This window comes from Rhinichthys klamathensis, unplaced genomic scaffold (assembly GCF_029890125.1).
Source record: "Rhinichthys klamathensis goyatoka isolate OS25496 unplaced genomic scaffold, OSU_Roscu_1.1 h1tg000036l_1, whole genome shotgun sequence".
NCBI classification, from domain to species: Eukaryota; Metazoa; Chordata; class Actinopteri; order Cypriniformes; family Leuciscidae; genus Rhinichthys; species Rhinichthys klamathensis.
The window spans coordinates 9,746,532-9,774,302 of record NW_026606584.1 but is presented as its reverse complement, the minus strand read 5'-3'; the positions used below and the strand labels follow the sequence as shown (position 1 = coordinate 9,774,302).

The 27,771-nt window shown below is 37.4% G+C and overlaps 3 protein-coding genes across 4 annotated transcripts; 1 reads left to right on the top strand and 2 right to left on the bottom strand.

Moving 5' to 3' along the window:
- Nucleotides 1-257: 257 nt before the first annotated feature.
- dtymk (deoxythymidylate kinase (thymidylate kinase)) lies at nt 258-4,792 on the top strand. The gene is made up of 5 exons (XM_056246104.1): nt 258-472; nt 740-848; nt 964-1,054; nt 4,343-4,540; nt 4,637-4,792. Exons 1-5 carry the CDS (start codon nt 343-345, stop codon nt 4,745-4,747), a joined length of 639 nt encoding a protein of 212 aa, XP_056102079.1. The 5' UTR covers nt 258-342; the 3' UTR covers nt 4,748-4,792.
- Nucleotides 4,793-4,839: 47 nt separating this feature from the next.
- On the bottom strand, nt 4,840-12,873 carry atg4b (autophagy related 4B, cysteine peptidase). The gene is made up of 13 exons (XM_056246265.1): nt 12,795-12,873; nt 11,307-11,408; nt 11,151-11,222; nt 10,946-11,044; nt 10,762-10,863; nt 9,596-9,668; nt 9,331-9,410; nt 7,535-7,734; nt 7,323-7,401; nt 6,167-6,312; nt 5,750-5,806; nt 5,566-5,656; nt 4,840-5,482 (listed from the first exon to the last, which is right to left on the bottom strand). The coding sequence occupies exons 1-13, from the start codon at nt 12,802-12,804 to the stop codon at nt 5,409-5,411; spliced, it is 1,185 nt and encodes a 394-aa protein (XP_056102240.1). The 5' UTR covers nt 12,805-12,873; the 3' UTR covers nt 4,840-5,408.
- A 1,629-nt stretch (nt 12,874-14,502) lies between these two features.
- boka (BCL2 family apoptosis regulator BOK a) lies at nt 14,503-27,454 on the bottom strand. Of its 2 annotated transcripts, XM_056246266.1 has the most exons (5): nt 27,210-27,450; nt 26,816-27,149; nt 25,133-25,261; nt 19,468-19,631; nt 14,503-15,356 (listed from the first exon to the last, which is right to left on the bottom strand). In XM_056246266.1, exons 2-5 carry the CDS (start codon nt 27,033-27,035, stop codon nt 15,231-15,233), a joined length of 639 nt encoding a protein of 212 aa, XP_056102241.1. In that variant the 5' UTR covers nt 27,036-27,149; nt 27,210-27,450; the 3' UTR covers nt 14,503-15,230. The 2 variants fall into 2 exon arrangements, with proteins under 2 accessions (XP_056102241.1, XP_056102242.1); XM_056246267.1 differs by having other exon boundaries at nt 25,129-25,261; nt 26,816-27,454.
- Nucleotides 27,455-27,771: the final 317 nt, after the last annotated feature.

The window sequence follows — 27,771 nt, the reverse complement described above, 5'->3', positions numbered from 1 at the left end:
AGAAAGGCAGAGGCTTATTGCTCAAGTAATGAAATGAAATTATCTTTGAATACAGAAATATTTTACAAAGAAATGCTAGGAAGATTTTTAATTTTTCGGTTTTGTTTTTAAAGAATACAGGGCTTTTAAAAAGATTTTAATTTTATAGAGAAATGTAAATCCTGTTATACACTCCAGTCCAGCGGTGGCGGTAATGCAACAAATAGTTGTCAACCACCATTTAAAAACCGAAGAAGAAGAAGAAAAGAACCGCGTAAAGAGACCACGGCTTTGAATTGATTTGCTAACCAGTGTCAGCATTTCCTCCTTACTGTTGCACATTTTCAGTTGTTTTCAAGAGCCATGTCTTGCAGAAGAGGAGCTTTGATTGTTCTGGAAGGAGTTGACAGAGCCGGGAAAACCACGCAATGCCAAACACTTGTGCAGGCGTTACAGCAGAGCGGACGAGCGGCAGAAATAATGCGATTTCCAGGTGAAAACCAGGCTGTTTGTGGAGCTTTACCTAGCTAGACAGACTATGAAATAATAACGTGATAGTGAAGCATCCCGCAGTATTTGCAGCTCTTGTTTATAAACAACATTGGTGCAACGCTTGTGAAATCAATATGCAAGTTATATAAAATAACAGAAAACATACATCTATAACTAACTTCACGCATGGCAGCTCACTGGGTTTTGTTTTGTCTTCATGTGCAGTGTTTGTATTTCATGTACTGAGGATGAATTGTTTTCTACACAGACAGAACCACTAAGATTGGTCAGCTCATCAGTTCATACCTAGAGAAGAAGAGTAATCTGGAGGATCACACTGTTCACCTGCTGTTTTCTGCAAACCGATGGGAGATGGTGTAGGTTATCACTCCAGTTTTATTAATACAGTAAAGTGCATGCACGTGAATGTTTCATTGATGTATCATTCGACCGATCTATCTGTCAACCAATCAGTCTGTTTTCTAACTTCAGGCCTCTGATGAAACAGAAGTTGGAACAAGGGATTAATCTAGTGGTGGACCGCTATGCGTTTTCAGGAGTGGCTTTTACTAGTGCCAAGCCTGTGAGTGTTAATGTTATACTTTAATGTAACTTTAACATACACAGGGAGAGTAAAACAAATGTGTTACTGTATAAAGGATGTTCATATACACTGCCATTCAAAAGTTTGGGGTCAGTAAGATTTTTTTAGTTTTGAATTAGGAATTTTACATTTTATATCAAATTGAATTAGTTATAATTTTCCACCAACATTAACATAACTGTTTTCAACATTGATAGGAAGAAGAAATGTTGGATATTAGAATGATTTCTGAAGGATATGATGCAGGGCTAATGGCTGTAGAAAATGCAGCTTTGAAATCACAGGAATAAATTACATTTTCTAATATTAAAATAGAAGTTATTTTAAAAGATTATTTCACAATGATTTACTGTATTTTCGATCAAATAAATGCAGCCTTGGAGAGCATAAGAGACCTCTCAAAAACATTGGTAACACTTTACTATAAGGTTTCATTTGTAATAACTTTAGTTTACATGAATTAAGAATGAACAATAACTACAGCAATTATTAATCTAAATTAATGTTCATTTTAAAATACATTAAAGCTCCAGTCCGTAACTTTTTTTGGGTTAAAAATTATCCAAAATAATTTTGAGCAAGTACATAACCAGCCAGTGTTCAAAACTGTCTGTTTGCCTTAGCTCGATTCAAAACGGTAAGCTTGTAATAATGTTTTTAATTCGAGCATGTCTTTGCGTCATTACATCACATCTGTACACATAAAGGAGGAGTCTCGGCTAGTATAAGCTATATTGCGTGTGAGGATGTTGGAGGTGGAGATTTATAGCCTTTTCTCACAGCACTTGATATAATTAAACTTATTAATTTGATGGCGGATCCAGAAAGGTTCAAACGACAATCACCAGTGACAACAGATTCACCCGCTGTAAAATGCAAAAGACTTTGGACTGAGAGTTTGGAAAAAGAGACTGCAACCGGAATGCAATGATGTTGTTATTAACAATTTGAGAACTAAGTATAATTTGCACGTTTTGACGTGATATGATAATCGATCGTTAGATTTAATCAGCGTGATTTACTGCAATGCTTTTTTTTCAGTTAGTTGGTCAGAAGAACAAAAGTGGATGTTACTTAATTGTTCAGATGACAATTTGGGGTAAAAAGGATTATGTTGGTCATTCTTCCAAAAAGTAGAATCTGTGATTCTGAATGACAGTATCCACACAGCGCGGTGATTGACAGCTGCACATTCTCCTCAAAACATTGGATTCATCCGCGCAGTAAAGTTGATAATTCCGCAAATGACTGCAATTGCAGATTTCGAACAGAGATGTCGACAAAGGAAACACTGTGGACTGCCGCTTTAAAATCAGAATTGTTTGTAAACGGTTAATGCACTGTAAAATAACATTAACAATGAACGACTATTTGTTTAACTAACATTAACAAAGATTAATAAATACTGTAACAAAGGTTTTGTTCATTGTTAGGTCATACATTAACTACAGGTGCTGGTCAACGAATTAGAATTATTTTAAATAGTGCAATCATGAAATTCTTTGAATGCATTTTTTGTGCAGAAAGCAAATCAGGTGTTCACCGCACCTGTCCTACTCGTTAGACTAATCACAGAACTCGTTATCTGGAAAAAAATTTGCTCAGCTGAGCTTTCCAAAAGGCCCATTTAGGCCATTTAACTGTGACACTGTTGTTTTATTGAATTAGAATAATGGTGAAAGCGTTTCATTGAATTAGAATAAATGCTCAAATTTTTGTTTTCTGTGAAGAGTGTTCACTGTGCAGTATAAAGTCAGGGTTGAGTAGAATTTCTAAGTTGTAAAATCAATCATGGGTAAGCAGCGCGACCTCTCAACCGGAATAGTGGCTCAAATTCAAGCCCTTCGCCAACAAGGCTTGACCCAAACTAAAATTGCTGAGCAGCTCGGCATCAGCCAGTCTTCCGTCTGCAAAGCTCTCAAGAAAAACTGCAGCAAGCGCACCAACTGTTCCGGCGTCCGAAAAACTTCTGCTCGCGACAACAAGCAGCTGAGAAAGATCGCAGTCAGCAACCGGTTCAAGTCCACTTCCGAGCTCACCGACTTGTGGAACAAGCAGACCTGCGCTGACGTCTCCAGATCAACCACTTACCGTCGTCTGCGCGAACTCGGCTTCAAATCTCGCGTTCCAGCAGTAAAACCGATGCTGAACAAGAAACAAATGGTGAAACGGCTGAAGTGGGCCAAAGAACACGGCGAGTGGACTGCTGAAGACTGGCAGAAAGTGGTCTTCAGTGACGAATCACGCTTCTGCATCTCCTTCGGTGACCAAGGTCCTCGTGTCTGGCGTCGTGGTGGCGAAACCTACAACCACGAGTGCGTGAAAAGATCCGTCAAGTTTCCCCAGAGCGTTATGGTCTGGGGATGCATGTCCGCTCGAGGTGTAGGGAAACTCTGCTTCCTCAAGAAGACTGTCAATGCTGCCGTATATCAAGATGTTCTGGAAACGTTCCTGATTCCGACTGTTGAGGAACAGTTCGGCGAAGAAGACTTCATATTTCAACAGGATCTTGCACCGGCTCATGCGGCAAAGTCGACCAAAGATTGGTTCACTAAAAAACAGCTTGAAGTTTTGGCATGGCCGGCCAACTCGCCTGACCTCAATGTCATTGAAAGCCTTTGGGCCATCGTCAAGCGGAAAATTCGCGACAGAAAGCCTACTACGCTGGACCAACTGAAGCAGAACATCGCCACTGCCTGGGAAGCTGTGAGTGCGGAAACTTGCGACAAGCTGGTCAAATCGATGCCGCGGAGACTTCAGGCAGTCATACAAGCCAAAGGGGCAGCCACAAAATACTGAGAAAGTGATGATTGTAATTATAATAAAAATTATTGCAATTCAATGAAACGCTTTCACCATTATTCTAATTCAATAAAACAACAGTGTCACAGTTAAATGGCCTAAATGGGCCTTTTGGAAAGCTCAGCTGAGCAAATTTTTTTCCAGATAACGAGTTCTGTCATTAGTCTAACGAGTAGGACAGGTGCGGTGAACACCTGATTTGCTTTCTGCACAAAAAATGCATTCAAAGAATTTCATGATTGCACTATTTAAAATAATTCTAATTCGTTGACCAGCACCTGTATTGTTAATGAAACCTTATTGTAAAGTGCAGTCATTTTTACAACCCCCAAATATATATTTTTTTAAATGTAGCGTATATTCTTAAAATGATCATTAAGTTATTTTTATTTTTTTTGGAACAGTTAACATGATCTGAATCTAAGCAGACGTAGAGACATTAATTTAGTTGTTTTACATGTTCAGGGCTTCTCTCTGGAGTGGTGCATGAATCCAGATGTGGGCCTTCCAAAACCAGACCTGGTGATGTTTCTGCAACTCAATCCTAATATGGCGGCAAACCGTGGAGAATATGGAATTGAACGTTATGAGACGAGCGCTTTCCAACGCACAGTTTCACAAAGGTTCGAAGAGCTCATGCAAGATTCCTCAATCAACTGGAAGGTGATTTATTTAGTGTAATCCTAATTATTGTACACTTACAGTAGGTAACTATCTTTGAATTAGTGTAATATTTATCTTTTGTTTTTCTTCGTCTAGGTGATTGATGCTGCAAGGACCATAGAAGAGGTGCACAAAGATATTAAGCTTCTGAGTGAAGACATCATCAGTTTAGCTGAGAATCAGCCAATTGGAGAGCTGTGGAAGTGAACAGATCTCCACCTGCTCTGAAACCTTAAACTTTTCTTTTGTTTTTCTGTCACTGTTGAATAGTTGAAAAACCTAAGATATTTTTATTTTTTAATGATTAAATAAATATTCATAAAATAAACTTGTGTATACAGAGATTTTAAACATTAAGACAAACTCATTCTTGTATAATTACACGAGCAATCCCACCCAGTCTGCAAATGCCCAACCTTCCTTGGCTGTCATTTACAATTTGATACAGGTCCAAAATTTCACTGACTTCCATTGGTTGAGAGTAAATGCTGAATCAAATTTGATTAGCAGGTCTCCTAACCGAAAAAACCATAAAATGTGTTATGGCAAACCTGTGTTTAAGTTAAGGGGGTAAAAAGGCACCATATCACTTAAAAATTAATCTATAGTGTTAAGACTCAATATGGATACACGTAAATGCGACAAAGTACATACATACTGATGGTCCTGAGTGCCTGTGACCATGAAACCTGACCTCGGCTCACTCAGGGTGACAGAGAGCAGTCAGTATAGCTGTTAAAGAAGAAAGCTGTGTGTTTTGACGCAGGTGACTATTCCACAGTGGCCTTGGACGTCAATGGTATTCTGCTCTTTCCTCTGAGGAGGCTTTACCACAGAACTCTGAAAGTCTGGCAAATGCAACTGTTCCTCACAAAGACAGGATTTCAAATTCTTCATCCTCAGAATCAAAGAAGCGCTCGAGCCGGTCCGAATCCGAAAATTCTGTTAAGGAAAAATAACATAGTGTGTATTTATAAATGTAAATCTTAGAATTCTGAATCTGAACAAGCAGTATTAGAGATTACCTGGAGTAAGATTAATTACATCGGCGCCAATTAGATGAGACGGCTGACTGTCTACTAATTCAAACATAGGAAGACCTCTACAGTTAGAAACCTGTACAAGGGAAAAACAAAAGTGAACAGTGAGCCAGAGGAACAAACATGAACTGAGACTACGAAAAAAAGAAGCCATTTTTGGCTGAAGTACCTTACGAATCTGTGCACACCAGTCATCAAAATCATCCTCTGTTTGACAGAAAAAGCCCTGATGGACAAAATTTGGCATAGATGATACTGTTATTCAAAGGAAATTACTTTTTACTGTTTTTGACACCTAACAACAACTGTATTTACCAATTTAATCCCAACGTTTTCCAGTCTAAGTGAGCACAGGCAACAGAGGAAAATGGAATGATAATCCAAGAATAAATACATATTTATCTTTAGGAAATAAAAATACTTCTATATACATCTGCAGCTGTATAATGTGAATACAGCCATTACTTCAGTGTCACATGATCCTTCAGAAATCATTCTAATGGGTTTATCACTTGAGTACTACTAGGTGGACATAAAGGATACTGAAATGAAGAATTAGTTTTTTTCTGCATCAAGCTATACTTACAGCAGCAATGGAGGGGTCAAGCTCACAGATGTGCATTCGGCAGGGAGGGTGCTGGCAGTGGTAGGAGTCGTCTGGGAAATGACCCCCTTCACTTGGGTCCACAGCTGGCTGAGTTGTATGGGGGTCTAGATAAATGAGCTCCTCACCTGCAGGGCGCCATCAATAAGAAAATATAATGAAGCCGTTTGAAACACAATATGCTGCCATTCAGCATTTAACATTTACATAATCTCTACTACACAGATAAACCTCCCAGTAAAACAGTAGTGCTCAACTCATATTTTACATTGGACATGAAGTGGCATCCTTTATTTTCTTAGTTAGGGTTAGAGGTTATTTATTTAAAAGTCAGACTTCTTTTGGTTTTGTTACTTTCTTTTCTTTGGCGCCGCCCACGCCCCCCCTTCCTCCTTGTGGTATTGACTATCTAATAGAAATACTGTGTAAATCCACTGTATATATTCTTTATATTCTTTACGTGTTTGTCTTGCTTAATTCTTGCCTTTAACCTTCTTGTACTGAATAAAGGTATTGGCTTTTTGCACAGTTACCTTGATTGGTGGTTCTTTGTACAGCACATATAAATTATATATGTTTCTCTTTAATGTAAATGTTAAATGTTAGACCCCTGAACCCCTAGACTATCTCGGGGGTCATAACACAACACAAAATGGTTTGTTATACACAAATAAACAAAAATGTCATTGTATTAAAAAAAAATATTTATAGCATTAAGCACACTGATTGACAAACCATATTTAACAATGTAATCTGGGTTGTACACTATTTCAGCAGACGGAGTTAATAATATTTAATGTTTTCAAAATTGAGGACGACACTACTTGTACATGTTAGCATCTGCCTAATTTGACTAGCTACCAAGTAAACCAGACGAATTTGCTGCAAATTACCGTAGATATTTATTCGCACGCGATAGTTGGTTCGGCCAATCACAAAAGGTATGGGAAATGTTTACTTATTTTGCCATCCAAACTACCATAAATGATAAGCTGCACCTATTTTTTGCATTTTGTATTGTTTGTTTTTCCCTGTCATCTTAGATTCTCATCAGAAGGACTGGTAAACCATTTTGGGTCAAGAGCCACCAGTTGAGAACAGACTTTTTAGAGGTTTAGCTTTAAGAAAACCTGCTCACCTACAAAGCCAATGAAGTAGTGAGCGCTGTTTGGCTTTCCACCTATTACTCCTAAAGACTGAGGCATCATGAAGCATTGCTGTGGATAAGATATAAAGATAAAGCCCAACATTTGGCAAACCTGAATTTGCTAAAGCAATAGTAGATGACATTTTACTCGCGCTTAACAGTGTTAACATCTATTCATACATCAGATGTTGTTATAGATTTACCTTGAGTGGTTCATTATAAGCTTCATTGATATCACTGAGGCCCAGTCTTAGAGGAATCAGCAGAACAAGGGGTTTCCACAAAGCCGTCTCCTCTTCTGCCAGAGCACAAGCCCCCTCCAGATCACCATTCATCTCCCGAGGCTCTTCTGAAGCCGCACATGCACCCCTGTCGAAGTCCAGCCACGGCATACACAGCCTCTCTACGGACAGCCAGTACAAACAACCATTATCAAATACCTTAGTCATTTATTGGCTAATTAGGACAATTGTGAAGTCAGAAAGTCCATATCTTCCTTACACTAAAAACATCTGATACACACATAATGGCACAGTCCTGTAAAAAAGGGTACAGTAGTACAACCTTGATAAAAAACACGGTTTGTGCAATTTCGCAATTCTCCAAATTTAAAATATCTAAGACACCTTGACCAAGTTTCAAAAGTCATTAGGTATGTTTACATTTGCAGTAATTGAGCTATGGTCTCTGTCCAAGTTACAAAAGATTTCTATGGGACAACCATCTTCAAGCTACTGCACAAAAAAAGAGCTTTTGAGGAAATTGATAAAGAAAAGCTGTCGTCTGTAAAAACAAAAGACATGAAATAAAGCCCGGTGGTTTGATTAAACTAAAGTTAAACTTTTGTCTCAAACACAAAGTTGTTTGTGTGCTGTACAATCTAACACTGCACATTAGCCAGGTAACACCATGCCCACAGTGAAATACGCTGATGGTAGTGGTGCTGTTATATTACTGAGGTGCTTTTCAGCAGCAGACATTGGCAGTCTTCTTAAGCTTGATGAATGCTGCTAAACACCTACTCCCTTTTCCCAGAAAGTATAAACTAAGGACGTTGCAGTAGGGCAACAACCCAAAGCACACTGCCAGAGTAACACTGAAGTGGCTTAAAATGAAGAAATTGATGCCCTTGAGTCCGTCTTGACTTCAATCTCTGAAAGAATGAACTGCTGTCCACTGCAACTCCTCAACTGACCTGGTACAGTGAGTGATTTTGCAAAGAGGAATGAGCTAATATGGCTCACATTGTGCAAAATTAAGAGAGACCCAAGGCTGATAGTTGTAATATCTCTGAAGCTGGTTCAACAAAATACTAAAGAAAGGGGACAAATACTTATCTACTGGCTAATTAACATTAACATTTTAAAATTAACATTCAGTTATAAACTCTTTTTTTTATTGAATATAATAATATTTATTTTTGAGTTGCAAAGTTACAGAGGCAAGTGATTTAAAAAATAACAACAACATCTTTGGTTGTGGAAATCATTTGTATTGAAAAAAAGGCATTGTATAGCAGATAAATCAATTAATCCACCTAGAAAAATACTTATTTATTTTATTTATAAACTAACTGTGATGAAAATGTGTTCTAATTGGTCTGTTGTGTACTAACCCTAATTTGCAAACAAACACACAAAAATAATCCACTAATCAGGTATCACAGCTGTCAGAAGAGGCATGTCAGATTGTGATATTATATAATATACATGTATATCTTGACTCATAAATAAAAATTCTGTCATCTCTATCTTTATATTCTTTCATGTTAGCCAGCACAAGTCATACAGGTTTGTAACAACATGAGGTGAGTAAGTAATGACAGAATTTTCATTTCTGGGTGAACTATTCCTTTAAATATACTGGCTAATTATATCATGCTTTCAGCTACTAATACGAGTAAAGTTTAGTCAGCTCAAATCCATTCCACAGAATCCCCTCTAAATTAGTGCAAAAGAAGGCTGCAGATTGCATGTGGGCACTATGAAAGAAAACTCACTGATTTCCTCTATGACCACAGTATTGTCCATAGCTACATGAACCGCCAGTCGGCTCCAGGAGTCAAATACTGCCAGTTTCCTAGATGGGGATAAAGGTTTAGATGGGTTTATTCCAATACAGGCAAAGCACAATAGTTTATTTAAAGATTACTTAGCTTCAATAGTCTTTTACAGTTCTATTTCATATGACTAAAAATTACTTCTTTTTTTATATTTGAATAATAATAATAATAATAAAAAATAGAATTGACTTGGCCAACTTACTTGAGTACCTGTGCCACTGTATTTGGGCCATACCATTGGCCTATAGACTTTCCCTCACCTACACCCATCTGAGCTGGAAAAAGAACAAGCCATGTCATCCACAGTAATTTACCTGTCAAGGTAAATTTTCCTTGGGGTAATTTTGAGTGGCTCAATATTGTGATAAGTGTTACAATATGTTCAGAACAGGACAGAACATGCTTTATTAATAATCCAAATACTCTGAATGAACATGCAGGAGAATAATAAAAACCACAAAAAGCATAAACAAGAACTGACAAAGAAAGAACAAAGAAAGGTAACTAGACATGTGAAACTAATACATAATAACTATAGAGACAAACGAGGACATAATCAGTAACCAATGAAACTAAACAGAGCAGGCAAACAGGAACTAAAGGAAACAGAACAGAAAGTCAAAATAAGGGTCCATATAACACAGGGATGGGCAACTTCGGTCCTGGAGGGCCAGTGTCCTACAGAGTTTAGCTCCAACCCTGAAAAAAAAAAAAATCACCTGCCTGTAACATTCTAGTAATCCTGAAGACTTCAATTAGCTTGTTCAGGTGTTTGATTAGGGTTGAAGCTTGCCCATCCCTGATATAACAGAACATAAACCTGACAATAAGCTAAGCTTGTTGGGGTATAACAGTTAGTTCTGATCTTCGAATCTGACTGGATGAGAGGCTTTCTCTGCTGATATTTCACCAGTATCAGCACTGCTTGTCTCTGTGTGACACCTTCTAGACAGGCTGTCAGTCAGTGCAGTTACATTGTTACGCCACTGGGTGTCGGGAAGAGTGAGTCATTAAACATCAATGAGTTCATTCAACTAATAGTTCAAAACAACAAAGATATCACTTTTCTCTTCGGACGTATGGCAAACTTTTTTTCACAAATATATGACGACCTGAAGAAAGACAGACAGGTAATCGCACATGCTCGGTCGATCTCTCGCTCTCACTCACTGTCAATTTAGGCTTGTTTAGTGCATAGCCTTATGAAATAAAGAGAAAATATGAACGCCGTAGTTGCTCCGGTTGCTTGAATTCCTCGGTGGTTGGCTTTTCGGTATCGCGGTACTACAATATACAATATTATCGCGACAGCCCTACATTAACACTATTCCTATAATATTCAAGCAGCAGGTAGATAAGGAGTAGTACCTATCTGATGGATGGAATAATAGCTGTCCTTCTTGTCAATGAAGGCATTGAGGATACTGATATATTCTGCTCTCTGCCGCTGACCTGGAATCCATCTCCAGTCTAATAAAACATACAACACACATTACATCTCGGATTTCACCTCATAATCACCAATCCAAGTTTTCAAATCTGGTAGCCTTACCTCTACCCAAGTGCCTGCAGACCAAGGCCTGCCCAAGAATCATCTGTCCACATCGAAGCATGCAGCCCCAACCAGTGTCTGAAGTGGGCCCAGTGCCACCTGTAACATTACTTCCATTAACAAACCAAACTAAACAGATTTATCTATCCGTATGAATAATTAAATGCAGTCCTTGGACGGTAAGAATAGGATTGATGACTCTCACCAATTGGCTGAAAGTTCTTTCTGTACGTGAACCACAAACGTGAGGTGACGTCTGCCAGAATATCATCCTTCTCTGGGGACACAAAGAACATCGTGTTACCAACAACAAGAACCAAACACAGCAGCACAAAAGCTTCAACGTCTACCACTTTATTACCTGTTAGAGCACTGAACTGCTTTCCCAAAATCCAGACAGGCTCAGAGGTCTCCGGGAAATCTTCGATCTCTCCAAAGCGCAATGAGTCGTATGTGAGAGTAGCTGTTGGGGGAAAAGCCAATGATCAACTGGAAGCTAAACCACTTACACAGACCAACAGAAATATAAAAAATTATTTGTAAAAACAAAAACATCACTTGGCACCTTTTTAGTTGGCCTAACCATCCGATGCAAAACAATTAATAATAATCACAAAGGAAAAAAAAAAAAACTTAACATTTACATATAATCACAGCCAATCTTTTTGTGTTTTCATATATGATGTATTTTCTTTGAGGGAGTTTCACATCTGTCAAATGTAATAAAAGATATTGTTTCATGAAAAAACATGCAACAAATAAAGCATTTATTAATCAAAGATAATTTGTCACGGTTAATTATTATTTTACATTTTAACAGTTTCAAGATTTGTAAATTAACCATTTTTTATAATAAAAAAATAAATTAACAATGAACTTTATTATTAGATGATTGAAGATTAATACTTAATTATAATTTATTGTTGATTGATGATACCTAATCCATTAACTAATGTTAACAAACTGAACATGATTGTAAAGTGGCACCTGATTTTTTCCCCCACCAATTTCTTTGTACCGCTGTGTACTGTGTAACTTTAATTTGTCTCTAAAGTTTAATTCTATGTAAAACGGCTGTTAAAAAGATAGCTCACCAAAAAATTTCAATTTTGTTATTACTTATACCCTTAAGTTGTTCCATCCCTGGCTGTATGAGTTTTTTTTTTTTTTTTTTTGAACACATAAGAAGGTTGGTAACATTATTTAAAAGTTCTTATTTTGTGTTCAACAGAAGAAAGAAACTCAGACAGGTTTGGAACAACTTGAGGGCAAGTAATGACAAAATGTTCACTTTTCGGTGAACTATTCCTTTAATTGTAACGGATGTCATGCATCAAAGGGTTAAAGACATGGCACAGAGCATAAAAGTCCCTGTGATAAATGTTACTGGCAAACAGATTATTAGAATAGGCAGAAATTTGATAACAGACGACGACACGGACAACCTCCCAAAAGCGTCCACTGCCCAACAGTATCATTCGTGCGCTGGAACGCTCCTATATAACGGTAATGCTAAAAAAAATGTAGCTGAATAGACTCTAAAACACAGCCAAACCAGGCAAACGGTTTTCACGGGTGGCCGTGGCATTTGGTGCAGTGACATCTAGAAGACAAAACAGTGTCCATCCCTTATCTGACAGCAGACTGGTCTGTTTTACTGTCCAGTTGGCAGCAGTTGGGACATCTATGTACCATATTTAACGACACAATCCCAAACTGTAGAGGCGGCCTCTCCAATAACAGGCGCGTAGGTGGTTGTCGAAAGAAGAATTTTGCTTTTTAACAATTTCATGACATCTGGGCAGATGAGCGAAATATAAAACAAATTGTTTTTCAGCGATTTTCTTACCTGCATCCATCCCGACAGTGATTCAGCCTATCTTGTTTGTTGAGTGTTCCTTACACTGTACTGACCAATACGAAGTCACTTCCGCTTTGGCCAGGTAGCGTAATTTCTGCGGTAACCAATCAAATACCCTTCTATGTAATTGGTGGTGTTTTTAACCAATAGAATTTATTTTAAGGCGGGACGTGTTGTCTTCTCTTGGAAGCAGATATAAACAAGCTAACTAGAGTAATAAAGAGTTGTGGAACGTAACGCTACATACATGTACATAATCAGTATTGGCATTACTTTTAGAAATGTTTTGTGGTTTGAATTGTATATTTATCATCAAACGCCGGGAAACAGCCGTGAAAGTGTATTCTGTGAAATGTGCTATTTCTGACATGTCATGTTGTTGGGCAAAAACTAACTAACGTTAGATAAATAACTAAATAAATACATGCATTTTTAAAATCTGAGCCCTGAGCCGTCCTATAGTCTTTAACTAAACTGCTTATAATAGTTTTTTTTTTTTCATCGTCCCAGACGTGTAATGAAACAATAGTGTAAGTAAATTGAACAGATTTGACAAACCCACATTTTCGTCATTTTGTCAATTTTACTAATCTGCACAAGTATGTGATAGGAGGAGGCTGACTTATCATCACGCGTGTTCAGTTTTGTAGATCAAAGTCTGTCACTGGATAGTTTCTAAAAATCAAGAACAATATCAGCTATATCGCTTTATTGTTTACACCTTTGTACTGTGTGATAACTTTAATTATTGAGCGCCTGTAGTTCCATTTACAGACACTAGGTGTCAGTGAGGCGTCGCAATTGGAAATTATTAGGCAGAAAGTTGAAGTAAAAAAAGTTTTCAGGTTGACAGTTACTCAGTGATTACTGACAAAATAATCTGGATCATATTAGGAATGATTTGCTTTAACATTTATCTTAATGAACACAGACCATCATAGTCTTCAATTTCTCCCAATATCTATGATAGAAGTTGTAAAATAAATGCAATCACTTGCATTAATATGCTTTGTGTGAACGCAGTAAATCAGTAAGACCCATTATTTAATTCATGTCAGTGTTCTCAAAGTCTGTGTAAAGGAAACCACATGTTGAGAGTGATCACCATAGTAACAATATCTCTAAACTATTCTATCTGATCTAAACTGCTTCCTCCCACTCGTTTTCCACCAATTACACTAATGTTGTGTAGTATTATCAGCATAAAGGCTTTATTATTATGTTGTTCTGTTCCTACCGCAAGAAAAGCACAGCAAATACATTTTTGGAAAAAGAAAAAAAGTATATTTTTATTTTGCATACATTCAGTGTAGCATACACAAACAATGTGTAGTTTTCACATAATACTTTGTTATAAACTGAACTATACAAGAGAACAAAACAATGAAACAATTTTAAGACACCAAGTTAAGTTATTAATATAGTGATGGCTCCATGATATCTTACAAATTGTTCAAGGCCGCACCAACACCACCACATGTAAGGTGAAAATATTACACAAAAATAAATTACAATAAAAGAGAGACAACACTATGACAGGTGACAGGTCCAGACTTGAAATATGGCATGAACTGAAATGTTATATCTTTTAGTCAACCCAAATCTCTATACAGCCATTTGCATTCAGTACTTTGGAAGGTTTTCCTTGGGAAACATTGATATTGATCTCAATTACATGCATTCTAACTCCTGGTAATTGTTTTTTACACTGCATTGTGGATTGCAGTTGGATTTTTGAAGCTTGATTGTTAATAATCTGCATTTAGAGCATCAAAACCACTCAAGACAGTGAAACATGTATTAACAATCTTTCTGATAAGACAATGTTGGGGTAGGCAGCATTAATCCAAGTACATGAACATTCTCTTTCACACACAAATTCAAACGTCACGATAGTTTCCTCTCCCGCTGGCCTAGATATTCTGCATATCATAATTAGGTAAAAAAAATGGTAACAGCAAGGAATGCCTAGAGTGCAAAAGGCCAGGTTAAACTTAACAAAACCTTAAAGATAACGGTTCATCTTGGAGCTCAATATCCTTTTAAACTAAATTGGGTGACACTTTACAACAAGGTTAACATGAACAATACTTCTACAGCATTGATTAATCATAATGTTAATTCCTACATTTACTAATACATGCGTGTTAACATTAGTTTATGCACTGTGAATTAACAGGAACAATTGGATTTCTATCAACTAACATTAACAAAGCTTAAATGCTGTAAAAATATATCGTTCATAGTTAGTTCATTTGAACTAGTTATTTAACTAATGTTAACAAACGAGACCTTATTGTAAAGGGTTACCAAAGTGCAAACTTTGTGCAAGTGTAAACACATTAAGAGCAGTGAAAGGCTTAAGCAGTGACTAGAAGCCCCTGCTGAAGAGTTCAGCTGTCCGTCACTTGTTTATCCTGCTCTTCATTTTTCTCTCAGCAGGTAGAAGACCACGGCCTTGAGATAGTGACCACAGGCGCACGCAGCTGCCACCAACCAATGAGAACGAAAACTGGGGTCTGTATTGACTACACACTTAGTGATGTCCGCCTGAAAGAGAGCAAAGAAAATATTTAGATACATAAATTAAATATATGAAATATAAAATATAACTATATATATATATATATATACTTAAATATAGAGTATGTTATGTAATTCTCTCTGAGTTCATCTGGTAATAACAAAAGGAAAAGGAACTTCAGTTTGCACTCAAGTATGCCCCTTTTAGGAAAGCCAACATTCAGTAGTCTAAACACGTTAGATTTCACACCAAATGTTATAAATTCCCAAATTAGCTTAATACATGTTCAGAGTATTAAAGTTCAGTTTGTTTTAATCTGGATGGTCAGTTCCCTTATGCTCTCTTCAGGTCATTTTGACCCAAAATTCATTTTCTTTTAATTAAAAAAAATTGAGTGGTCCAAGACCTTAAGATTTTTGTCACACTTGAACTTGGAATACACACAAAAAAAAAAAAAATTGACTGTATTCGAAGAGTGTATGTGGTTGTAAAAAAATAGTGAAACGGGAAATGGGGATTTTTTTTTATTTGTAAAAAAAAATAATAGATAAAAAAACTGGCACAATCCAGAACGAACACACAAATGAAGGCATAAGCCTATAGAACATCCCCAATGCAGAACACACTCACATGCCCATACACACACATCTATACTACGTGTGTAGATGTGTGTGTATGGGCATGTGTGTGTGTTCTGCATTGGACACACTCACATGTTCAATGCACACTAGGAACACCTAGGAATTCCCATTAAAATGAATGGGGGGTCATATAACGGGGGCAATGTTTTTTTTTTTTTCAAATAAAAATCAATCAGTCACAATGCAGTCTGCACACAGATATGAATGATTTAAAAAATAAATATTCCTGTATGGTGGCAAAGCTGAATTTTCAGCACCATTACTTCAGTCTTCAGTGTCACATGATCCTTCAGAAATCATTCTATTATGCTGATTTGCAGCTCAAGAAACATTCAGTCTTATTCTATTCAATGTTGAAAATGCTGTTGTGTAGCTTTAATGTTTTTGTGAAAACTGTGACTTATTTGAGGATTTTTTGATGAATTGAAAGTTCGAAATATAATTTTTTATATTATATTATATTTGAACATTTTTAAATTACTTTAAGCGCACTTTAATCAATGTAATGCATCCTTGCAAATGGATTTTCAAAAAAATCTTACTGATCTCAAACTTCGTTAATTAGGAATTTTAATTATAAAAGATGTGTGTGTGTGTGTGTGGCCCTTCATTTAGCTCCTAGGGCAATCCTGCAGAGCAAAACCCTCAACATGGCACGTAGACACTAGTGCCCACATACTCACATCAACAACAATGTAAAATACAGTCTAACCGGCTTCTGCTTTACACATACTTTCACTTAGTGCTCCTGATGATAAAGTCCTTGTTTTCAGGTTCAGTTCAGTCTGTAGGTGTGCCCATGTCTTACAAAAACAGCAGTTAAAAAATAAAATAAAAATCAGGACACTCCCAAGAAGAACTGCACATTGAAAAATGTTGAGAATGATTTCGCCTGAAGCAACCATTACACTCACCCAATTGAACCAGCAGTACATCCACCACAGAGCATAAAATAATTTTAAAGTTGATCCTTAGTCCTGAATGTTTTCTTTTTTGTTCTCACTTTCTAAATAAGTCATAAAACAGAACAAACAAACATTAAACTTATCCTAGAACTATGTTCTTATAAAATGATATCCCTAAAAAACATTTTTTAACACAACATTAAAATATTTTTCTACATGCTATTACTCCCATTAATAATCTATGTACACTGATGAGCCAAAACATTATGAGCAGTCACAAGTGAAGCGAATATAGTTGATCATCTCCACATACAGTATTAAGGTCTGGGTAGATTAGATGGTAAGCAAACAATCAGTTCTCGTAGTTAACGTGTCGGATGCAGGAGGAATGGACAGGAATAAAGATCTGAGCGATTTTGACCGAGGGACAAGCGACTAGGTCAGAGTATCTCTGAAACGTCAAGGCTTCTTGGTTGCTCCCGGTCAGCAGTGGTGAGAATTTACCAACAGTGGTCCAAGGAGGGACAAACCACAAACAGGCGAAAGGGTGTTGGGCGCCAAAAGCTCATTGATGCACGAGGGCAACAAAGGCTATCCCGTATGGTCCGAGCCAACAGAAGGTCTACTGTGACACAAGTGACACAAAATTTGAATGATGGTTATGGGCCTACAATGGCCACATGAGTGTCGGAACTGGACCTTGGAGCAGGGGAAGAAGGTCGCCTGGTTCAATGAGTCCTGTTTTCTTTTACAACACGTGGACGGCCGTGTACGTGTGCTCCGTTTACCTGGGGAAGTGATGGAACCAGGATGCACTGTGGGATGATGACAAAAACGGTGAAGGAAGTGTGGTGAACCGTGAAGGAAGGTCCGACCATTCATTTGGACGTAAATTTGACACGTGCCACATACCTAAACATTGTTGCAGATCAGATACACCCCTTCATGACAATAGTGTTGCCTGGTGGATGTGGTCTCTTTTAGCATGATAATGCGGCCTACCACACTGCACACATTGTTCAGGAATGGTTTGAGGAACAATGAAGAGTTCAAGGTGTTGCCATTGCCTCCAAATTCCCCAATCTCAATCCAAATGAGCATCTGTGACCAACAAGTTCAATTCACAGTGGCTCCACCAACAAACCTACAGGACTTGAAGGATCTGCTGCTAACGTCTTGATGCCAGATACCACAGAACACCTTCTTCAGGGGTCTAGTAGAGTCCATGCCTCGACGGATCGGTGTGTATTTATATATATATTTAGCATTTTGCCAAATAAATAAATATAGATAGTTATTTGCTGGGTTTTAGTAGGTTAATATCTATATCTAATATCTAATGTTTTTATCTAAAAGTCAAAAGCGGGTGTCAGAGCTGCATATGGACCTATGTAAGAGCAGGCAGTAATGACACAGTGCCATGTCGAATCTGCCTGAATAGAGACAGTCTAATAAGAACAGACGCCACAGACATGCCCTGCCAAAGCAGCCGCACATACCAGCACAGCTCCTCATTCAACAGGTTCGCTGAACTGTGCTGGTCTTCAGAGAGATTGATCAGATTTCCCCCAAAAAGCTGCATGAACACTGCACATTCTGTCTACACACACTGAACAAAGATGGAAAGACAGCAGTCTGTGCTCTTTCTGGGCCTTAGCTTGGTTATATAAACAGACAGCACAATGTTACTTACATCAACTCTGAAAAGAGTGGCCAAAAATGATAATTCTGTCATCATTTACTCACCTTCATGTTGTTCCAAACATGTATGACTTTTTGTCTTCTGCTGAACACAAAAGAAGATATTTTGAAGAATGTAGGTAACCAAACAGTTTTGGCGACCACTGACTTCCATTGTACGGAGAAAAACACACACACACACACACACATTTCTCAAAATATCTTAGTTTATGCTCCATAGAAGAAAGAAGGACATAAAGGTTTGGAATGACATGAGGTGAGTAAATGACGGAATTTATATTTTTGGGTGAACTATCCCTTTAAATGCAACTTTAGCTCCTGCGAACATTCAGTCAAGTAGCCTACCACAGAAAATAATAATAATAATTTTATAAAAACAAAAAAGGGAAATAAGTTTACAGTTAAACTCTTACAATGGAATTCATTTAAATCATCCTTTTGACTAGTACTAGTTATATGATATATAAAATAACTAGGTATGTATATAAAATAAGCTGTTGCTTCTGCTTTAAAAAATAGTCCAAAACAACATAAAAAAAAGTTTATTACAATGTACAAAACAGTCAGGCTAGAAATTGGTCCTTTACGGTCATTTTCACTACATTCGATAACCGAGATGCAAGGTAACACCAGTTGCGCTTGTATGAAATGAGAGAGCGAGTCCACGGCGTGATACGAGAAAACAGCGACAGTTTCAGTTACCCAAATGAGCGGTCTGATAAACATGAGCCACATATGATGGACGACAGCGAATATTAGGAAATTGCCTGCTGAATGCCACGAATGACCAATCAGAATCAAGTATTATGTATGTTTGGGCCGGGTGAAGGCATGATTAAATGCATAAATATTCTAATTAATTGTACTCAATGAATAGATTTATTTCTTACCCAGCCTCCTCTCCTCTTTAACCACGACACAAGGCTCTTGAGAACAAATTCGCCCATGCAGTCGACAATGGTGTGCACCATTGCTGGATACCCGTGCCGAACACAGTCCACAGCAAGAGCTCCGGCCACTGCATACAGAGACACAATCTTCCCCCATGTTACACCTGTACATAGAGAAACAGAGATTTACATAAATATAATCAAACGAAGGCTGTCCTTTTCCACATACTTTCATTCATACCAATGACAGCATTTGTGTGTGCTGGTGGAAGTGTGTATGAAAGTCAGGTCACACTTCATATTAGGTGTCTAATTACTTTGTGCTTACATAAAAAAAAAAAAAAAAAAAAAAAACTTTAACTGTTATGTACAAACCACTTTTGCTGCTATTGAGGTCGGATATGGGTAAGGTCAGCCCAGGGACAGGTTTGGTGGTATGGGTAGGTTTAAAGTTGGGTTAAGATGCAAGGGAAGGGTCAACAGTGCAATTATAGATGTAATTAGAGAAAAGAATTATGAAATATAAGTACAATGTAAGAACATGTAAGTACTAAACAAGTGCTTTGTATCAAATGATTCATTTAAAGCTGCAGTCCGCAGTTTTTCCACTTTGTTGCCATCTCTGTTCGAAATCTGCAATTGCAGTTATTCACGGAATTATTAACTCTACGTGAGTTGTACTTCAACACGGCACAGCGCGGATGAACACAATGTTTGAGGAGAGTGTGCAGCTGTCAGTCACCGCGCCGGTGTGGATACTGGCATTCAGAATCACAGATTATTCTTTTTGGAAGTATGACCAACATAAGAATTTTCACCGGAAAATGTCATCTGAACAAGTAAGAAACATCCACTTTTGTTCTGGTTCTGACATTGCAGTAAATCGCGATGATTAAATCTAAAAATCGCTTATCATATCATGCAAAACCGTGAGAATTATACTTTGTTCTCAAATTGTTAATGTTAACAACGTAAGCAAGCATTGCGTGACTACATGTAATGTCCTTCCGATATGTATCCTTGTTTTCGCATGGGTCCGGTTGCAGTCTCTTTTTTTCTGTAGCCACTCCGAAGTCCGAACGAAGTCTTTTGCATTTTACAGCGGGTGAATCTGTTGTCACTGGTGATTGTCGTTTGAACCTTTCTGGATCCGCCATCAAATTGATAAGTTTAATTATATCAAGTGCTGTGAGAAAAGGCTATAAATCTCCACCTCCAACATCCTCACACTCATAGCCTACTAGCCGAGACTCCTTCTTTATGTGTACAGATGTGACGTAATGACGCAAAGACATGCTCGAATCTCCCGCGGAAATCCACCAGTACCACTGGAATTAAAAACATTATTACAAGCTTATCCCTTTGAATCGAGCTAAGGCAAGCAGAGAGTTTTGAACACTGGCAGGTTATGTATTTTCTCAAATATGTAATTTGGATAATTTTTAACCCAAAAAAAGATACGGACTGCAGCTTTAAAGAAATGTAATTGTAATGATTAATGAAGACAATAAATATATAATGGGAATGAAAATCATAACCACGTGAGTCATTAAAACACATGATAATTCCTTACCCCCATTTCTAACAGAACATTATTATACTGTAAAAGGAGGTGGAGTATTGTTGTATAACTATTGGCAGCCAGGCAAGCTGTCAGCTGGTGTGTCAGCCAGAAAGACACAAGGACTTTTTTTTTCAGCAGAGCAAATTCATTTGTTTCACTTGTGACTGTAACCTATAAATATGATATCAACATGCCTTAAATGTAATAAGGTGTGGCTGTAAGGTGTTAGCCTCATTTGTAAGCTTGATAAATGATATATATTTAAATATATAAAGAGACACATTTTTAAATGTATAACAATAACCATGAAATACAACAGTAGTTTAAAGGGTAGGCCTATAGATTATTTGCTTTTCCCCATCACACAGTAAATATGTTATGGTCACGAGTCTGAATTTAAATAAAAGGATATCTGTACTATTACATTTCATCAAACAAGTAGGCATCCTGATAACTAAAATGATAAATGGACACTACTCTAACCTTCAAACATTTCAGCCTGGAATTAAACAAAACGTAGGCTAATAAAGCTGCAAAACCCCGCCTGGGAACATCAAATGGCCAGACATAAACATATCAACCCAGGCAGGAACCTAATCTGAGTCTAGCAAAGGCAGGAAACACAGAGGCAAAAGGAAACCATATTGAGGAATAAAAGAGATAAAAGCTGGTTTGAAGTTCAAGATAAACAGAAAACACCACAATTTCCTCCCTCTGACTCTTGTAAGAACGTTTACATGTTGAGTTCACAATTCCGACGGAATATTTTAGTTTACAACATGCTGTTTCAAATGAAGACATGTATTAATCAAATGAAGACATCATGTATTAATTAAATTTATACTTCAGGGCTGGTGAATGCTTGAATCTGATTGGTTGACGAACGTTCTAAGGTGTGCAATTATTTTCAGGGAAACGCAAGGCTAAAGTAGTTCCAGGCAGGTCTTGACCGCATTACATGTCCATATCACTTCGCCAAATGATTTCAGTTATTTCAAAGTTCCTTACATAGGCCTACTACAACAACAAAAGAACCAAAACCTACAACGACCCTGACAAAGCAAATTAAGCAAATTAATATAGTAAACAATAGGATAAAAACGACAAATTATGTCCATGTTTTTTTACCACAAAATTACGTTTTTATTATTTACGGAAAGCGCATATATCCCACTCTCTCTCCCACTCAAATGCACACACATACAGTACGGACACACACTCGTGTGTTGTCAGCGTTGCTCCGACGATTTTGTCAGTAGTTTAACAACTTAAAAGCTACAAGACACTGCGTCTGCTATCAATGGCTCGTTTCTAGCTCTAAAATTACGGAATTAATTAGCAACGGAGGCTAGGGATTAGATGCGTAAAAAATTTGCGTTTTAAGGACTTTAACCTGACAAATATCTTGAAATACATGATCTGAACAATGTTTTGAAGTGTGGTAACCATAGCATAAGCAGAATAATTGACTCTGAGCCTTTAAATTATTGAAAAAATAACAGAACCGAAGTCAATTATTCCTAACATATATGCACACCGACACTCGAAATACTGATAATACTGATAATTTACCTTCCTTTTGCACAATGATACAACCATCTGTCTGTGTAGAAGGACTATCACTGCCAAAAAAAGACTAAACTGGATTTTCCCGCATTTAATTAGAAACTTGCATCTATGTTGTGACTATGTAACTAAGGAATTCTGTAGGCGTTGCAGATTCTAACAATCACCACGCTGACCTCTGACCCCATTTAATAAAACAACTGAAATATCTTTGAATGAACAAATGAATCAACAATCCCACTCTTGACAAATTATCACGGTTGGTGGCTGAGATGAAAGCACAAGACGATGTAAATACTGAAATAGTCTTTAATCCACAAATTCAAAACAATAAACCACATAAAAACTCAACCACAAACTCATTAAAATAAAACAATGCAAGACAAGGGACTAACAGAAACTTTGAGGACTCAAATCAATCTGTAACCATAGAAACAAACAGAGAGAGAATGGAGATCTGAACTAATGCCGCGTTCCAGGCAACCTGTAACCCGTGTTTTTCCAACCTTATACCCGTGAAAGTACACTGGAACGGCAGTCAAACCCGTGACTTCCCACCCGTGAACTCGTACTAGATCGATGTACTCCCAGTTACGAGCTCTGACGTCACATAGCCCGCGAAACCATACAAAACAACAATGGCAGCCCCTATGGATGCAGTGTTTCTGCAGGCGGTACACGGTGAGAATACACTTTAGGACAATATAACGTTGCAGTCAAGTTAATAATAATATAATAATAATGATAATAATACACACACGATTATGCATTCCAATGTCTCTGAAACAATAAGTATGTATATTGGGCTCAAGACAGGTAGTTTGGCGTGACTGGCCTGGAACGCTACAAAGTCGTGAGTCGTGGTTTGAAGTCGTGATTTACGTGCTCAAAAACCTGCCTGGAACGCAGCATAATTTTATGCTGAAGATTAACAAAGAAACACAAATATCAACAGAACAGAGAGACAGATCAAAAAACAAACTCAAAACGTGACAAATCTGCTCACACACCTTATAGTTAGCACTTTCTATTCTGGAAAAAATGAAGGCCAACTTCAAGGAACCTAAACTTGTTAATGGCTTTAATGATTTTGATTAAGTTGAGGATAAAAGATCTGCTAAAATGGTTCCTCCTGACAAAATCAGTTATTGGTCTCCTGTTTTGTTTAGATTTTTTATTTATTAAAGTAGATTTTAATGCACAAATGCATCAGCGCAAAAAAAAAGAAAAAACACTTATCCAGCATGAATTATGAAAACCACAAAAGAAAAATTATTTTTAAAATGCTATGTATAACATTGTATTATGCATAATATTGTTTAATTAAAATATTATTTTGGAAATTGCACCATTGTTTATATTAAACAGTCTTAGAAAGTGTCACAGTAAAGCTGAATGATTGAAAAAGCAGAAATGATTGAAATGCCTCAAGAATAAAACAAAAGCAAAGGTTAATATATAAAACACTGAAAAGAAATTATATTAAAATATATCAAGCATCGTGTGAAAATATTACATTCATGTCTTAAAATATAAAAAAGCACAATAATTGTTTAAAGTGCACAGTCATATAGAACTCTAAAAGGATCAAAGGACACGCGCGGGTTAAAAAAAAAAAAAAAGTGAACACCAATGACCACACAAACTCAGCTACACTGCTTGAGGACAGGTATGTGTAAAAACAAGAGGTGCAAGGGTGTCACCGTGCTTTGTGTTCAGTGAGGAATCTTTGATGTACTTGGACTAACACAAGCAATTATGCTTTAATAATTAGAATGCAAAGAATGTTTCCCTGAAGAAATGAGGCGAACAAGTTACAACAAGTTTACTCTGCCAATGTTGAAAAAAAAGACCATGATTTACTACACTCTAAATCTGAGAGATCAAAAAAGGGTTGACCATTTGAACTAAATGGTTGAGTCAACTAAATGGGTTTGCACTAAATATGAGCAAAGTACAGTACGCAGCAAATGGAATGATAACTTCCATGATGCCCAGACACTGTTTACTTTAAAGAAAAATCCACATTTTATGGTGCTCTCAGGGTCGAGTCCCAGCACCGCTTCTCTGTGTATATATAAATGTCAGAATGGATCCAGTTTTACCCTCACTAAAAGGAGCGTAAAGTCACTTAAAAGGATAGTTCACCCAAAAATCTTTTTAAAAACATGTCATCATTTACTGACCCTCATGTTGAAAACCTGTACGATTTTCTTCTGTGGAACATAAAAGAAGAAATGTCTCAATGTTTTTTTGTTGTTGTTTGTTTGATTTTTGGGTGAACTATCGATTTAAGGGTCTGAAAAAATATAGACTTATGTAAAATTGATATAGATATAAAAAAACAAAACATAGGCATATCATATAAACCAGGTTTCATTGGTTTTCAGATTCAATTAATCTGTTTTTAGTGTGAGTATTTGCTAATGTTTAACTGATGGACAACATCTCTGGAACCAGATGCACCGATTAGTTTATCTACAGACAACTGTTTTCCAAACTAAAATGTATCAAGCAAGGAGGACACTGACCAACCTGTAGAGAAGATTTCTGCAGCGACGGCCAAAAAGGCATCAGAGACTATACTCTCAGAGGGGATTGTGATGTTGAGCTGACGTGCTACGTTGCGGTATACATTGGGTCTCAGGTACTCCAGCTCGTCTCCTAGGAGACAGAGAGACAAATGTGTTTTCTTTCCTTGGCTCAAACTATCGGGAAGAAAAGGTCTCGAGTCTTACAGAATAAAATCACTAATTTGGAGAGGCTTGACACAATGACAATGTAAAAGAACTGCAACCTAACCTTAAAACCTGCTACTATTCATACTATCGTCATATAAGCAGATGATGAAATTGTCTGTTAAATAAGTCTTTAGCTATGCTCAGCTGCACTCTTTATGGCATTGGTGGTTCCTTGAAGAACATCAACGGAACCTTTCAATTCCACAAAATGTCTTTATAGTGGGAAAATGTTCTTTAGATTTTTTTTTAAATGTTCTTCATGCTAAGAAAAAAATGGTTCTTCTACTACGGAATCGCTGTGAAAACCCAGCAGCAACTTTTATTTGGAAGAGTTTATGTCTCACCCACATGAATCATCCGTCTTAATGTAAGTGTGAAGGACTTTTTTCAGGACAATACAGGATTAACCTGGTTAAGTGTGGGTGGGGAACCCTCAATCTGCCTTGTGATAATGATCTGCATGTTTGCATGCCTTGTCCATAAAAAGCAGCTCCCCCAGTTACACAGTTGTCTCAAATTATAATTCTTGTGCTTTTCCCTTTTAGGAGAAAACGGCTTCTTGCAGAACAATGACAGTTAAGAGTAACTCAGATGAAAGTCATGTGATATGTTTAAGGTAGGCTACTTATAGTGTCTGATCAACAAAATTATGTGAGATTAAATGTTATTGATAGGCATAACATTCAATCTTGTGAAAGAGTTTAGAATGTCCAACGCCATAAAAGGATGAAACACACATTTAACATGGTACAAAAGGCAAAGTACTTTTTAATGGGTGAGACACAGACGAACCTTGTAAGAGTGTTGTAAAATATTACGCAATCAATGGTTTGGCTTTGAGGAAGCTGAGAAACACGTGTTTATTTTCATTTCTGAAAGTTCATAGAACAATTATGGATGGTCCATTTTCCATTTATTTTCTTATGAACCAGACAAGCACAGATTAAGAAAGAATGAAAATTAACAGGAAGTTCTCTGCACTTTTAACTCAGTCTTAAAATATAACATCTGTACATCAAACCACAACTCAAACAGATAGCCTACAGTAGGCTACTTATGGCTAAATACTAATACACACATGACCATTTAGCACCATAATATAATAAATATTCACACAGTATGTATCCCTTACGAATATGAAACATGGTTGTATTGTAGTAAAAGTGTAGTAGCCTAGGCTAACCATGTTTTTTTGGCAGATTGATTACCAACCACAGTTTTACTACAAATAGCCTAGGCCTACTATGATTCAAATATGCTTAGTGTAGCAAAACCATGGTTAATTTGTGGTTATCATGGTTTAACTAGCCTAACCATGTTTTTTATTTTGTTTTATTTGTAGTAAAACCATGGTTAATTTTCGTAAGGGGTGTATAGCATCCAAATATGTAGGCTATGCACTACACTACCAGTACATGTAACCCCATGGCAATCTCTAAACATTAATAGTCTATGAGTGAAACGTCAGATGTCCTACCCAACCACAGCAGGACTGATGACACCTCAGCCAGTGTTCCGGATCCGTGCTCTGGTTTCGACCATCCGATTCCAGCCCGGTGGAGTCTGGAGTGAATGTAATCCCTGCACAACACTTTAGACTGAGACACTAACTCCTTATCCGTGGGAGAACGATCAAACACCTCCATGACTTCAGCCGCGAACACTGAGGAGCGGCGCAACATCTCCATGCCCTTCATGAGTGGAGAATTACAATCAGCTGACAACAAACCTCCACCTTTCTCACACCGTGTATGGAAGTGTTTCTTCTCCACCCTCCTCTCTTTCCAAAGTCGGATGACGCCGTACACGATCTGGATAAAGATGAAAACTCGCGTGTTTTTTCTATATTAGCTAGAAAGACTCGGTCGCACCTTCTCTTGGAATGGACATGAACCTGAAAAAGCGGCCAAAAAGAGCAGAAACAGAGATCGATTACCCTTGCTGTTACTCGTAAGTCAACAAATCCTCAGAGTCTTAAATATCGGCATTTGTAATAAAAGCTCGGGTATTGTTCTCCACAGACTGATACGCAGCAGCCCGCGAGCGAGGGGATCTGTCAGCGGCGGCGTGTCGCCTGTCGGCGGTATGGATGGACTGCACACATCAGTCTGTCTCCTTCTATGGAAAAGCTCTCCGTTAAGGCGGAGATAAGATAACCAGCACTGTTATGGTTTTGATGATCCGCCCCTCTAAGAGCTAGTGTGTTTACAGAGCTAACATTTGATAATTCAAGGAACAAAGATAATAATTAAATGTTCTATTCACAAATTATTCAGACCCTTTCTTTTTTGCACATTTTATTTTAATGCAGCCTTATGCCAAAATGCTTCAACTTATCTATCTATCTATCTATCTATCTATCTATCTATCTATCTATCTATCTATCTATCTATCTATCTATCTATCTATCTATCTATCTATCTATCTATCTAT

What these genes read in the sequence shown, in the direction of transcription:
- boka (XM_056246266.1), bottom strand. Translation starts at nt 27,035, where the DNA reads ATGAAGGGCATGGAGATGTTGCGCCGCTCCTCAGTGTTCGCGGCTGAA. An exon ending in TGCAGAAATCTTCTCTACAG is followed by an intron (nt 19,632 to 25,132) that starts GTTGGTCAGTGT and finishes CTCTATGTACAG; the next exon opens with GTGTAACATGGGGGAAGATT. An exon ending in TAAAGAGGAGAGGAGGCTGG is followed by an intron (nt 15,357 to 19,467) that starts GTAAGAAATAAA and finishes GCTCTCTTTCAG; the next exon opens with GCGGACATCACTAAGTGTGT.
- atg4b (XM_056246265.1), bottom strand. An exon ending in TTATTCCATCCATCAGATAG is followed by an intron (nt 9,669 to 10,761) that starts GTACTACTCCTT and finishes TTCTTTTTCCAG; the next exon opens with CTCAGATGGGTGTAGGTGAG. An exon ending in TTGACCCCTCCATTGCTGCT is followed by an intron (nt 5,807 to 6,166) that starts GTAAGTATAGCT and finishes TTTGTCCATCAG; the next exon opens with GGCTTTTTCTGTCAAACAGA.
- dtymk (XM_056246104.1), top strand. Translation starts at nt 343, where the DNA reads ATGTCTTGCAGAAGAGGAGCTTTGATTGTTCTGGAAGGAGTTGACAGA. An exon ending in AGAAATAATGCGATTTCCAG is followed by an intron (nt 473 to 739) that starts GTGAAAACCAGG and finishes TTTTCTACACAG; the next exon opens with ACAGAACCACTAAGATTGGT. An exon ending in ATTCCTCAATCAACTGGAAG is followed by an intron (nt 4,541 to 4,636) that starts GTGATTTATTTA and finishes TTCTTCGTCTAG; the next exon opens with GTGATTGATGCTGCAAGGAC.